At 37.2% G+C, this 15,398-nt stretch overlaps 1 protein-coding gene across 4 annotated transcripts in view; it reads left to right on the top strand.

Moving 5' to 3' along the window:
• Positions 1 to 15,398, top strand: part of LOC136860994 (endoplasmic reticulum aminopeptidase 1) — a 188,147-nt gene that overhangs the window by 35,121 nt on the left and 137,628 nt on the right. For 2 of the 4 annotated variants that reach the window (XM_067138792.2, XM_067138793.2), the window contains exons 2-4: positions 4,615 to 4,728; positions 12,053 to 12,196; positions 14,692 to 15,023. In XM_067138792.2, the coding sequence (XP_066994893.2) occupies positions 4,645 to 4,728; positions 12,053 to 12,196; positions 14,692 to 15,023 (560 nt within the window). In that variant the 5' untranslated portion in view covers positions 4,615 to 4,644. The remainder of the gene's footprint in view (positions 1 to 4,614; positions 4,729 to 12,052; positions 12,197 to 14,691; positions 15,024 to 15,398) is intronic. The other 2 variants (XM_067138794.2, XM_067138795.2) reach the window with 1 other exon arrangement.

Genomic DNA, 15,398 nt, shown 5'->3' with positions numbered 1-15,398 from the left:
TCTTTGAATCTAAGCATCTTTTGCAAGGAAAATTTGTGAGCCAAACTTTTTCCTTTGTTTATTTCCAAAAATGATGGGAAGCCTGCAGGGGGAAACGTCAGGAAGTCGTAAAATTTAAGAAATGAGATTTTCACTTCAGGAGGTACATATGGCCCTGAGGTTCACTCAGCTTACACCAAAAATGAGTACCAGGTTAATTCCTGGGGTAAAGGCAGCTGGGTGTAGAGCCAACCTCTCTACCCTGTCAAGTGCCAATGTTACGGATAGTGGAAGCCTTTACCTTCCATCCCTCCAAGGGCCTTCATTGCCTGTATGGAGATGACTTCTTTTTTATTTTATTTTTATTTTTTTGCAGGGGGAAACAGTGTTTTATCTCTCCAGAGATTTTTGGCAATGTCAGAATGAATGGCAGCCTACACAGTGAGAGGTTAACTTTGATAACGTGCTTCCATTCTTCTCAATGAGTTCTGCACAGTACTTGATTTGTGCTGCTCTCTGGGAGTTGACTTCCTACTACCTCAGAGCTCATTGTGTAGAAGAAGAGAAGAAATCTATATTAAATCAACATAAGATACTTCACTGGGAATTCCCCATGCATTTCATTTTCTGGTTGCATCTCTCTGCAGACTGATGCCGAGGTCCCCTATCAGTCTTCAGTCTGTGATGGCAGTTGGAATGCCTTGAGATCTATGCGAAGGCAATATTTGGGACATTGTAGAAGAATCTAGTGCTTCTGAACTATGAGAAAGTGATAGTAGTGGTGTGAAATGTGAACGATATTGCTATGTCAGAAATTATTGCAAACAAAGATGATGAGACCAGTGGTAAACACGTGCAGCTTATTGCAGCTATTAGATGTGTGATGTGGGACTCTGCTTTGGTGCCTATCACCCTAAAGTGATTAACTAAAGTTATGTGAAAATTGGTGTTTATATAACTTACAGAATAATAATCTATGTGTTTTAAAGTAGGCCTCCTCAAAATTTGAAAAAAAAGTCTGCCTGATGGGTTCTTTATTATGGTACTTCATCTTGACAACTGCACTTTAAAAGGTGGATCATTAAATCTCCACCGTCCTGAGTAACAGCTGCCATTAAAACCTCCTATATCAGCGAGATATTAAAGGTAGGCCAAAGACCTAATTGCAAAACAGAAGATTTCATGCCGGCACTTATTTCACAAAAACTTGCAGATTGAATGCTAAACAGCAGAACAGTTTAAAATGAAGACGTATGTATGTAAAACTCCTAGTTTATTTTTACTCCTTTAATTGCATCCATTCAAAAAGTACAAATATAATGTTCTTCAGCTTATCACTGTTATTCATAGGGTCACTGGAGCCATTTAGGTTCTTTTGTTCTGGCCAGGGGTTTAAGGCCTGATGTCACGTGATTTTTGAGATTAACATCTTAATGCAGAATCAATTGGGATACAAACCACAGCCTTCTGGATGTCAGCAACTAAACCGCTGAGCTAATCACGTTACCCTTACAAAGATTTAAAGAACAGCAGTCTGCCTAATGAAACAGCTGATTGACTGTTCAAATTTTGTTTGACACAATAATAATTGGATGCAATTAATTTAACAAATTAATACAAAATTAGCCCACCTCTGTGGTATAGTGGTTAGTGTGATTAACTGACACCCCCTCCCCTCCCAGAGGCATGGGTTCAATTCCCAGCTCTGCCACAAAATTTAAAAAGTGGTACTAGGACTGAAAAAGGGTCCATTCAGCCTCGGGAGGTCAACTGAGTAGGGAAGGGTGGGGCTGGGGGGAGGGTGATTCCCCCCTCAGCCATCCTCAAAGTGGTTTGCCGTGATTTTCCACTTCTCCTCCTGGTAAATGCCGGGATGGTATCTAACTTAAGGCCACAGCTGCTTCCTTTGTTCTTCCTTGTCTTACAATCTTCCCGTCCCCCACAAAGACCCTTTTCAGTATAGCAGGTGAGGCCACCTGGGCAAGGTACTGGTCCTCCTTCGCAGGTGTATCCTAAACCTACCATCTCACACACCAAGACACTGCTCTCAAGGCGGTAGAGATGGGATCCCTTGCCGAGTCCAAGGGGAAAACCAACTCTGGATGGTAAACGGATTAGGAAAGTAAGAAAGAATATAAAATTAACTTAACCCCTTTGACAAGTTACCAGTACTGTTAATCATTAATGTATTTGAGACAAAATTCTTTCTCTCCAAGTATCATATGATCCAATTTCAACCAAACTTAGCATGATGGTAGCAATAATTTTAGAAATACTTGCATTTTTCTTCAGTAAGATTCTTCTGGAAGGTTTGCAAAGTCTTTGTTTTAGTTAGAAGAAGGAGCTCAATGTTATTAGTGAGTCACTGGAGAGACAAAACTTCTTAGAAGAAAGTATTCTTCCTAATTTTGTGTCTTGTTTAAAAACAATTTTTGTCCCTTTTTGTATTTAAAAAAAAAATCGATTATTGTGATTATGTTCATTGTTACTGAATACTTCTTGTTTCTCTATAACTTAAAACTTTACATCAACATTTTGTATATTGATTATTCAAAATGGGCTTTTCTGATGGAATAAATAAATAATAATATACATTTTTTTTTTTTTTTTGCTAGGGGCTTTACGTCGCACCGACACAGATAGGTCTTATGGCGACGATGGGATAGGAGAGGCCTAGGAGTTGGAAGGAAGTGGCCGTGGCCTTAATTAAGGTACAGCCCCAGCATTTGCCTGGTGTGAAAATGGGAAACCACGGAAAACCATCTTCAGGGCTGCCGATAGTGGGATTCGAACCTATTATCTCCCGGATGCAAGCTCACAGCCGAATAATATACATTGAATGCCAAAAATGTAATTTGGGAAAATAGACACACATACCAAATGATGTGCACTTCATGACAGTTGGATATTTTATTGTGGTGTACAACCTTCTCCGCTCTGTGTTATACCTATATCATGTGGCTATGAGTGACATGGGCAAGTGAAATTACTGTAATGTGGTTTGCAATGCACTTGATTGTTAGTTCAGTAGCTCATCCAGAATATCTGAGTTGGTAAACCTGTGTTTACAATGTTCTAACAGACAAAGGACACCCCTGCTATTGCCTGAAACTCCTGTCTGATAGTGGCCATTGTCCATGACAAGTTTTGACAATTTTACACATTAAGGTTCTGTACTTCCTGTTTGTCAAAATTTTCACTGAACTGGAAGGTTTGCCATTGTCACAACATCTATGCAATTTGAGCTGATTTGATCATACTTTAATTTTATGGCTACTGCACTGCTGGACAACTCACTGAGGGGAGCAGCCCACAACAATTATTACACTTTTTCTCAAAATCTAACAGCTCTACCATACCTTCTTTACTGGTAAAGGCCACATGAATCACACCACTTAACACATGAGTCAAATTACCTACCGGTATGTACTAAATTACCCATTGTCATTAGTGCCCAATTAAGTTTTTGTAGATATGACCTTTAGAACAATGATTGAATATTAAAGTTCAATGGATGTCTGGGTAGTTAGACATCATTTCTAGATAATTTCACTACTCTAGCAATCCCCAAAGGTATAACCTTTGAACAATCCAGTTTCCATCAAACTTAGAAGTTACCGGTATGTTAAAATATTTTATATTTTCCTTTTAATAATGTTAGTAGTTAAAATCATAAGAAATATGTGAAAATGATAAAACAAAAGTAGAATATTGATGCTCATCGGAATGCACTTTCTACCTTCAGTTTTGAACAACTGATCCAAATTGAACTTTATCAGTCATACTGATCTGCATTTAAGGCAGTTGCCCAGGTGGCAGATTCCCTATCTATTGTTTTCCTAGCCTTTTCTTAAATGATTGCAAAGAAATCGGAAATTTATTGAACATCTCCCAAGGTAAGTTATTCCAATCCCTGACTCCCCTTCCTATAAACAAATATTTGCCCCAATTTGTCCTCTTGAATTCCAACTTTATCTTCATGTTGTGACTTCATATTGTGGCTTTGAATATAGAAATACTAGACGTAACAGTACCCTGTTCCCAATAGTATAGACATGAAATAATATAACCACATGAATGACCACATAAGAGCCACATTCTGTGTTCCAAATATGTCCTGGAACTTGTGGTAGCCTGGGGTTGAAAATATGGCAGAGAGACCAGATCAAAACCCTGTATGGATAAACAGATAACTTTGTAACAAGTAGAGGTACATCAGTCACCTTCATTAAGAATAATGTAATGTATTCCTAACATCAGCAACTTCTATAAATGCCGGGCTGAGTGGCTCAGACGGTTAAGGCGCTGGCCTTCTAACCCCAACTTGGCAGGTTCGATCCTGGCTCAGTCCGGTGGTATTTGAAGGTGCTCAAATACGACAGCCCCATGTCGGTAGATTTACTGGCACGTAAAAGAACTCCTGCGGGACTAAATTCCGGCACCTCGGCGTCTCCGAAGACCTTAAAAAAAGTAGTTAGTGGGACGTAAAGCAAATAACATTATTATTATTACTTCTATAAATAGTACCTAATGACATGCTCCAACTTGGATGGAGAATTTAATAGTAGTTTAATAGACTGTGGAAGCTTCATCCATAAGAACATTAATATAGTTTATTTTCTTTCTTATTTACAGATCATAGAGTGTTGACACCAATATCACATTATGAGGCTCGCACCAGCATTTATTGTCATCCTACTAACAGCATTTGGTCCACGAGATGTTTCATCGAGACATCTGCAGCGTCAGGTGAGCCATCATGTTCAGTGTACCTATACATCTTGTATTTCAGGCACCAGCTCTACATAGAAAATTGACATGTGAATGTTATCACATTGTGCAATTATGGTGTCTAAACTAGGTTTTGAAATTGCCATTATCTAGATAAAGGTCCTGAAGTTTTAAATGCTTGGAATTCTGGAATTATCTGGAAATAAACAGTAAACAGTGTGGTGGTGTCTGCCATTTTGAATGGGAGGCAAACTAGCCAGCTTCAACAGCAAGCGTCATCACCAAGTTGTGGCCCCATCCTCTCCCTATTACAGGCAATCAGTTGGAGATGAGTCAGGCACGCATTGGCCAGCCCTGCTGCCACCACTACTGCTATAGGCCATTACGTCACTAGAGGCTCTTGGTGATGTACCAAAGGATTCGACTTCCAGAGATTCCCTGGAGCTTCCACTCTCACAAAGCATCTGGAAGGGCCGGCGCCTCCCTATAAAAGACAGGCCAGATGAAATTGAGATGGTTCAGTGCGAGCTCAGTCAGTGAGCGATTGCTACGAGTAGTATTCTGCCAGTGAGCCAGATGGTGTGTGTAGTGTAATTTTTTTAGCTCGTAAGTGCTAGACTGAATAGTGTTAATGAGCTGCAGGTACAGGGAGAGAGTGCTAACTAGAGTGACCGTGTGACCATGTAACTGTATAGTAGTTAGTAATAATTAATAGACCTTAGAGTAACCACTACCAGTCATGTATTTGTTGATCTACCATCCCACCATCACATTACATCATCATCATCATCATCATCATCATCATCATCATCATCATCATCATCATCATCATCATCATTATCCCACTCCAGTCACCTGGATGTAGTTAACAAGCCTCCTCCACTCCTTTCTGTCCTTCCACTTTTTCTGCTCAATTACTTCCGCCACGTCCAATCCAGCTTCTCTAATGTCTTTCAAAATCTGATCCATCCACCTTCTTCTCGGTCTTCCAACTGGCCTCTTTTCCTTAACTTCTCTTTCCAATTCCCTTCTTGCTACCCATTCCTTTCCCATTTGTTTTACATGTCCAAACCATCTCAGTCTTGCTTTCTGTATGTTCTGAACTAATGGTTCTATATTTAGCTCTTCTCTGATTTTAATATTAAGGATTCTATCTCTTCTTGTCGTTTTAGCTGATATTCTTAAAAAATTCATTTCTACTGCTTGGACCTTACTATCTTGCCTCTTATTAGTTACCAGCATTTCTAGTCTGTATGTTACAATTGGTATGAAGTACTGTTTATATTCATTCTCTTGGGTACTTTGTCATCCCATAAAAGCTCTCTGACCTGATGATAAAATGTTGTACCTTTACTCAGTCTGTTAATTTCAGGATTGATTTCATTACTTCCATTAATAATGCTACCCAGATATGTAAACTGTTCTACATTCTATAGCCATTCTCCATCTATGTTGTTCACTTGGCTTCTCTTTTTCTCTTTAACCACAGGGCATGACTACAGTTTTCTTTTTACTAATTACCATTCCAAACTCCTTCAGATTTTCATTCTAAATGTCCAGTCTCCTTTGTACTTCCTTTTCTCCCTTTCTCCAAATCACCACATCATCTGCAAATACGAAAGCATTCACTTCATCATTACTGATACTCTGTTTTACAAGTTTTATGATTTCATCCATCAATATAATAAACAATAATGGTGACAGTGCACTTCCTTGCTTGAGACCTTTTTTTGTATAGAATGTTTCAGAGTCACCACTCCCCACTTGTACACTGCCTTTACTCTCATGATACATTTTTATCTTGTTAATGATTTTGGTTCATTCCTTTTCCGTAGGCATTCCCATGCATGTTTTCTCTTAACTGTATCATAAGCTTTTTCCAAATCCAAAAATACGAAGATGATTTCCTTGTTCCTTTCCATATGTTTTTCCATTATCGTTTGCACTGTAAATATCAAGTCTATTGTTGATCTATTTGGTCTAAAGCCATATTGTTCTTCCTCTAACTGTGTTTCTATTATATCCCTCAGTCTTTTGTCTATGATTTTCTTCATTATCTTTAGCCCATGTGATAATAGTGTTATACCTCTATAATGTTCACATTTCTCTCTATTTCCTTTTTTGAACAATGGTACAATGTTTCCTTGTTGCCAATCTTCAGGTATCCTTTCACCCTTCCATATGACATTGAGGGCTTGGTATAGCCACTGTAGTCCACTGCTTCCTGTTGCCTTAATCATATCAGCATTGAATTCGTCTTTTTCACTTGCTTTACCTTTGGTCATTGCTTTCACTGCCCTTTCAAGTTCAAACCATGTTATTGGGTTCTCTTCCTTTTCTCCATCTATTATTTCTATTTTCTTATCTCCTCCTTCCTCCGAGCAATCATCCTTATTATAAAGTTTTTCAAAATGTTTTGCCATCACCTTCTGAAGACCCTTTTCATCATGTACTATGGATCCATCTTCTCTCTCTAATGCCTTGATTTTTCCTTGATTTATTCTTTTTGATTTTATTACTCTGTCTAATAGTTTCTGGTTTCCTCGACTATCTTGCTCAATTTTGTTTGTGAACTCTCCCCAACATTTCTCCTTTTCTTCCTTGATACTCCTCTTTACTTGTAGTTTCAATCTTTTGTACTCCATATGTAACCTTTCTAACTTATTGTTATCCCTCTGATATGTTTTTTGCTTTTCCTTATCCAATTTTTTTCTTCACCTGGTTCCTTTCTTTTATTATTTTGTCTGTCCACTACCATGTCTCCTTTCCCTTAACCTTTGCTTTTGTTTTTCTGCATACCTCAATTGCTGCTTCCACAAACGTCTGTCTTAAATTATCCCACTCTTCTACTCCACTTTGTATTTCCATGTTAGGCAACTTCCTTTTTATCCAATCTTGGAATGCCATTCTTTTATCTTCCTCCTTCAATTCCCAAATCCTGATCTTTGGTTTCTTCTTCAGTACAATTTTAGGGTTTTTTACTTGTTTTAATTCCACAATTAATAATCTATTAGCATAGAATTAAATTTAAAATCTCTGGATGATTCAGTTCCCTTTGTGCTCCTTAGTCTCGTACACAGCATGTAGGATTTATGAAACATGGTTCAGATACCATGTAAAACTATAGCTTCTGTACCTAATGACACTAATATTGCAAACTTGTTTTAGTGATCTGTATTCTACTGATTAATGGGTGCTGTGCCTGGAACAGGGTTGAGTGCTCCAAGAGTAGCATGATTGATCTTTATGTGGTTCATGTAAATATCGATCATATAAGATGAAAAAGTATTTTCCAATAACTATATTCTACATCAGTATGTATTTCATCCTATAGAAATGTGCAAAAAGAAAGAACAAAACCTGTGACACATATTACAAATTAAGGACCTTGATTTACCTAGTCAACTCCTGCCTATCAAAATGGCCTGCAGATACTGAAGAGGTTTTATATGTTTCCAACTTCTGAAATCATTTAAGGAAAGACTAGGTAAACGATTTTGATATGAAATCTGCCAGCTGGGTGTCAGCAATGAATGCAGATCAGTGTCATGTGATTGATTGATTGATTGATTGATTGATTGATTGATTGATTGATTGATTGATTGATTGATTGATTGATTGATTGATTGATTGATTGATTGATTGATTGATTGATTGATTGAATTTTGTTTAGGCCTGACAGTGTATATAAATTGATGCAGTCCAAACGAGAAGAAGCATTATATAAAAATAATTCACTGTTTTGTTCGTCATTTATGTCCAAATCTATGGCTGAGTGGTCATTGGCCTCAGGGTCTCAAGTTTGATTTCCAGCTGGGTGGTGGCAATTTTTAATCGCTAATGATTTGGCTCAGGGATTCGGTGTATGTGATGTCTCTAACATTCCTGCATCTCACATACCACACATAATGCGATCCTCTACTAACCAGAATACACAGTTTGCTCTACACAGCAGATGCTGTCCAACAGTTTCACATATTTATAACTGTGAAGTTCTTCAGTCTGTCAAAACTAATATAATGTAAATTTAGAAAATACCTATATATAAAATAAAAAAAAAAAACATTTATTAATAGACCTAGGCGAATCGGAGCACCTGGAAGCCCAACAGACAATTGACAGACAGCTGACAGACAGTGGACTAACCCAACAATGTAAGAAGAGACTTAAGTTCAACAAATCAGGAAAATTTTCATACTTTGCAACATTAAACATTAATTCACTAAGTAAGGTGGGCAAGTTGAAACATTTAACTGATGTGATGGACCAACATAGGATTTTAATAATGGCTTTACAAGAACTTAGGAACACAGACCAGGACCCATTTGAATCAGGAGGTTATCGTCTCTACAAAGGACCTCCAGGAGAAAGAGTAATGAAGAATGTCCCTCAATTTGGTGTAGGTTTTCTTGTTCATAGTAGCATAATAGACTCAATTGAAGAATTTTCTTCAAAATCTTCGAGGATGGCACTTCTAACAATTAAAGTAGGGAATAAAACTTATACTTTAATAAATGTCCATGCACCAACAAATGACAAAAACAATAAAGATAGAGAAGGAGTTGAAAACTTTTGGGAGGAACTTGATTACATATTAGCGAAGATCCCTGATGAGCATATAAAAATCTTACTTGGAGATTTCAATGCTAAAATAGGCAGAGAAAAGAAGTATCGCACAGTTGTAGGAAAATGGCCAGCTCATAAATTAACGAACAAAAATGGCCAAAGATTAATTGAACTTTGTGCAGATCATAGACTCGTTTTGGAAACCACCAGATTCATGAGGCGACCACATAAACTTATGACATGGAAATGCCCTAACGTAAAATTGGGAGAGTTTCAGATTGATCATGTTGCCATGGATAAAGATTATCATAAAGAAATTTATAATGTCAGAGTCCTCCGTGGGGTAGACATTGACTCGGATCATTATATCTCAAAAATAAAAATCAAGTTAACACCAAAAAGGAAACACAAACATAATCATCTCAAAGCAAGGAGAAATTATGATCCCAGTTACTTAATAAATAATAAAATATATTTAGAGAGATCCAAAACACCTTTAAATGACAAATTAGAGACAATGATCAACAAACTTAAAACCATAGCTGAAGAAATTGCCCCAATCAAAAGGAGAAAGAAACATGCGTGGTGGAACGAGGAATGTGACAAAGCAATTCAAGCAAGACACAAGGCATGGATAAATGATCAACAGAGGAAAACGGAAAAATCTCGAGAAGAACTAATTAATGCCAGAAGACAAACAGCTAAAGAAATTAGGACAATTAAAAGGAATTATCAAAAGGAAATGCTTAGCACTATAGAAGAAACATTCAATCAGCATAAAACAAGAGACTATTACAAAACATTCAAGCAATATCAATCTAAATTTACCCCTCCCACACTTATGTTAAGAAATAAAAATGGTAAAATGGCACACAATAATCAGGATAATGCTAACATTCTTGCAGAATACTTTAAAGAGTTACTTAATTGTGAGGATCCTGTGGAACATTTAGAATTTGATCCTAACCCAAAAAATAAAACTCCATTACAAAAGATTATACCACCAGTTTACAACGAAGTGAAAACGGCAATTAATGCACTTAAAAACTACAAAGCAGCAGGAGAGAATCAAATAGTAGCAGAAATATGGAAGAATGCTAATGATCAGACTATTCAAAACCTACATAAATACATCATTGATATTTGGAACACGGAGAAGCTTCCTGAGGAATGGAATACAGCGATAATCCACCCGCTGCACAAGAAAGGTGATCGCTCCGATCCAAATAATTATCGGGGGATATCCTTACTTGATATTACATACAAGATTTTATCCAAGATTATATACACAAGAATCCAAGAACAACTCGACCAAGAACTTGGAGAATATCAGGGAGGATTTCGACCAGGTAGAAGCTGTCCAGATCAAATCATTAGTTTAAAATGGATAATGAAGCACCAAAGAGTTCGAAGTAAGGGTCTGGTCATCACGTTTGTAGATTTTAAAAAAGCATACGACAGTATTCATCGTGACTCATTATTAAAAAGCCTTAAAGAATTTGGCTTACATCAAAAACTTGTTAACCTCATTAATATGACTTTTAAAAATACGAAGGCAAAAGTTAAATTTAGAGGTGAATTATCAGAATCATTCACTATAAGAACTGGACTTCGACAAGGAGACGGACTTTCACCATTGTTATTTAATTGTGCATTGGAGAAGGTTATGCGTGAATGGAACAAGAAATGCCAACCAACTATCAAGATCGGTAGAAATATTAAACTCAACTGCCTTGCTTTTGCGGACGATTTAGCATTACTTGCAAATACAATAGAAGAGGCTAAATTTCAAATTGAACAACTAGAAATTATAGCTAAAAAAATGGGATTACAAATTTCATTTGAAAAAACAGAAATGATGCCAACTTTTAAAGTTGATTTACCAGTTATTCAGCTGAACAGTAATAAAGAGATTAAAATCGTTCAGAAATTCAAATATCTTGGGGAAATAATAACATGGAACACAAATGAAAAAGAAGCAATAGAACACAGAACAACTAAATTTAAACAAGCACAAAGACTTACCTGGCCAACCTATAAAAAAAAATCTCTTTCGATAAACGCTAAGCTGAAACACTATAATTCCATAGTTAAACCAGAGGCAACCTATGCTAGTGAAACTTTATTCAAATTAAATGTAAAATCTACAACAGACAAATTACAGAAAACTGAGAGAAGAATTCTTAGAACAATTATTAATAAAAAACACCAAGTTGATGGACAGTGGAGATTGTTGCCTAACAACATTGTCTATCGTGAATGTGAATCAATAATATCTACAATGCGTAAAAGAAGAATTTCCTTTTTCTGTCACATATCAAGATTAGCAGACACCAGGATATTGAAACAACTATTCGATTACTTTTTGTAGAATAAAATCAATAATAATTGGTTCAAAGAAGTTCAGGACGATTTGGAAGAATTGGGTATAACTCGGCAACAAATCAAAGACAGAAAAGAGAAGAGGATTTTGAAGAACAAAAGCATAAGTCTCAAACTAAAAGCAGTTGAACGGAAACAATATACTATATCGGACACACAAAGGGCTTCCAGGTTGGAGAGGATGAAAAAGTTCTGGGAGAAGAAGAAGAAGAAATTAACTCAAATGTATTGATTTCAGTGCTCCAATGTGGGCGTAAAATATGTAAATAAATAATAAATAATAGAATATACCTGAAAATATTACAATTAATTAAATTTCACATATGATATACTCATTAATTCAATCAATGCTTGTTAAGTGGATGCCAATCTGATACAATAATTTTTGTTACAGAGACAGAACAGCATAAGAAACTGTGTTTCAAAATTCTATAACCGTGAACTTGGACCTTTGGAGATTCTGATGCTTCCTTTAGGAGAGAAGTTATGGCTCCGAGCTTGGCTGGGGAACCACATGACTAACCTTCTTCACATGGAGGTAAGGAAACATCAGCCTCCAGCCGTATGACTTAATAATCAAGAATTCCAGTCTAAACCTGCTTAAAAAGGAAAACATGCACTGAGGCACTACAATCTTGATGTGGCTTGGCTTACGAAGTGACTGCTGCTTACCCCAAATGCCTGCAGATTACAAGGTGATGCATGGTCAGCACAAAAAATCCTCTTGCTTTTTAGAAAGGTGGCTGCTATCTCTCTGTCAGATAGCTCTTCAATTGTTCTCAAGTAAGCTGAGTGGATCTTGAACCAGCCCTCAGATCCAGGTAAAAATTGCTGACCTGGTCAGGATTCAAACTCAGGGCCTATGGGTACACCTAAACCACAGGACTGGCCTAAATCTGATTCAGTACCTCATATTCCAGATTTATTTCTCAAAGATTTTTGTGTATCACAGTAAAACTGACCTGAAACAGCTTGAAAATCTTCATCGTCATGAAATGATAGTTCACAGTACGGAACAGGCTGCATATTCCTACATTTCTGTCTCCTAACCATTACGGGAGAGAAGTTTTCCCCCAAAATTAAAAGTGCCACTTTATAAGACCTACTTGATATACATTCTGACCTATGAATTGAAAGCTGCAACGCTGACTGGTAGGAAGAGACAATAGTCGACTACAAGCAACAGAAGTGAAGCTCCTTAGGTTCTGCATACAGAAGACCAGAAGCAAATCAAAGTACCTCTAATTAGGGCTACAACAGATATTCTAGAAGAATCACAACTGAAATGATTTCACCACTTTAGAGGGGACTCAATAAGAACACCCAAGGCCTACTTTGAAAGAAAATGTCCATAAGGTAGACTTCGAGATAGCTGTATGAAGCAGACAGAAATACTCCTGGCCAGGAGGAGCCCAAAATAGGAGAAAATACTGGAAGAGAAATGGGACAAGATATAAGTTTACCAGGTGAGTTGGCCATGTGGTTAGAGGCGCGTGGCTGTGAGCTTGCATCCGGGAGATAATGGGTTTGAATCCTACTGTCGGCAGCCCTAAAAATAGTTTTCCATGGTTTCCCATTTTCACACCAGGCAAATGCAGGGGCTGTACCTTAATTAAGGTCATCGCCGCTTCCTCCCAACTCCTAGGCCTTTCCTATCCCATCATCGTCATAAGACCTATCTGTGTTGGTGCGATGTAAAACCACTAGCAAAAAAAAAAAAAAAAAAAAAAAAATTGAAGTTTATAGGATAGCTTGGTCATTCCCACACCTGGCCTGCTGAAGTGGAGGAGTGATAATGACTACAAATACAATTCCGCAAAAGAAGATGGCAATGAACAGGATCAGATGGAGAGCTCTAATATGTGCCCTATGCTCCACACCGGAGTAAAATAAATTAAGTCAAGTAAGTCAACAGTTCTGTAAAACTGGATGATGTCACCAGAGCATGATTTAAAGGAAAGTTACCAATAAACAGGCCAGCTGGTGTGATGTCAGGGATACCATAATGCATTGCAGTTCTACCTGGACTAGTGAGGAGAGAGAGGAAGCACGGGAGGAATACATCATTACCATTAAGATAAGTTCAAACAATTCAAGAATTTTTAGGAAGATGCACACAGAATTTTAACTTAAATGTGTTTACATTTCTTCATAATATTCATCAATTCATTAAAATAAAAATCAATTTAATTATTTAAAAAATTAATAATAATGGGTCCAAAAATTATAAATGGACAACATAGGTTAAGGGGTCATGAAGAACTGTATTGGAAAAATGAATGGTTGATGGAGACTATTAGGAAAAGAAGACTGAAATTCTAGGGACACCTTTCCAAAATGGGTGAAAAGAGATAGAAAAAAGACATTTTTCAGATATCTGATAGTAGACCTGAAGGTTCCAGGAGGTGAGGAAGGATTTCAACAAGGCTGGACTAAGGTGAGAGGACCAGTACTGGTTACAAATCAACAACTTCAAGGACTTCCATGAAGAACAAAGACAGAACAGTGGTTGGATGATGGAAAGACGGGAGGCTGCCGAGGAAAGAATGCAGCAATTCTGGGCTGCAAAATAGACTTTAAAAAATTAAAAGTTTGATTTGATAGAATCTGATGATTTTTCAAGAATGAAACAAGTCATCCTGTTTTTGATAAAATTATATTTTTCTGGGGTAATGTGTCATTATATGTTTTCTTTTTTTTCAGGTAGTATCTAATTTTATTTATCCTGAATTAGTTTCAACAGACTGAACAACCTCACAGTTATGGATTAAATAAGCTGAAACTGGAAAGAAATAGCTTCCACTATAACAAAAAAATAAAATTAGTTATAGTGGAAGGTTAAACTAAAATTTTACTATTTCTCCATCTATGCATAGGATGCTGAAATTCTGCTGTTTGTTTGGCAGTTCAATATGAATCTTGATGAAGGAATCCTGTCTATTAACACAGGCCATAGAAGCTTCGATCAAAGCATTGTATTTTGTATTGTGAAACAATTACTTAAAATATGAATACTATTTTTTTCTTTTGCAGGGAGTAGATTTAGCTGAGGTGACTCAATTAGCCACGGATCAAAACAGAACAAAACGCAGTCACATAGAAAGTGATAATGTACTGTATAGGGCTCGTCTTCCCAAAACAGTTGTACCCAGCAGTTATCAACTAATGCTTCAACCGTATCGTCATCAAGGTGTCTTCCAAGGACGAGTGCAAATCAATGTCACCTGCCTTGAAACTACCGACAAAATAGTGCTCCACGCTCACAAGGAACTACAAATTTCTCGTGCAGCAGTGTCAGTTAGAAGAATGGGACGAGTAGCATCCTCCACTTCAGATTATTTCGACCAAGATAATCAGTATGACAGGTTGGTCAGAATAACAGAATATCTGTATATTTAATTACTTACTTACTCCTTGGTACTACAGCCCCTGTAGAGCCTTGCTCTCCTGGACCTCCACCTACTCTTCTCTGTTGACTGCTTTGGTTCTCCGTCTTCTGACTCCCATACTTCTCAAATCCTCCCCTATGTTGTCCAACTATCTGATCCTCAGTCTTCCCCTCATACGACATCCTTCTGGTTTCCCATTGAAGACTTTCTTTACCATCCTGTTCTCTGTCATTCTTCTTACATATCCCAACCATTGCAGCCTATTACTCTTTTATTTCTGCTACTATATATGGTTTGTTATATGGTTCTCTGATTTCCTTATTATTCCTGATTCACTAGAGTCCACCATCT

This window comes from Anabrus simplex, chromosome 1 (assembly GCF_040414725.1).
Source record: "Anabrus simplex isolate iqAnaSimp1 chromosome 1, ASM4041472v1, whole genome shotgun sequence".
Lineage (NCBI taxonomy): Eukaryota > Metazoa > Arthropoda > Insecta > Orthoptera > Tettigoniidae > Anabrus > Anabrus simplex.
The sequence above is the reverse complement of the archived record's forward strand: the minus strand, read 5'-3'. Positions and strand labels throughout refer to the sequence as shown.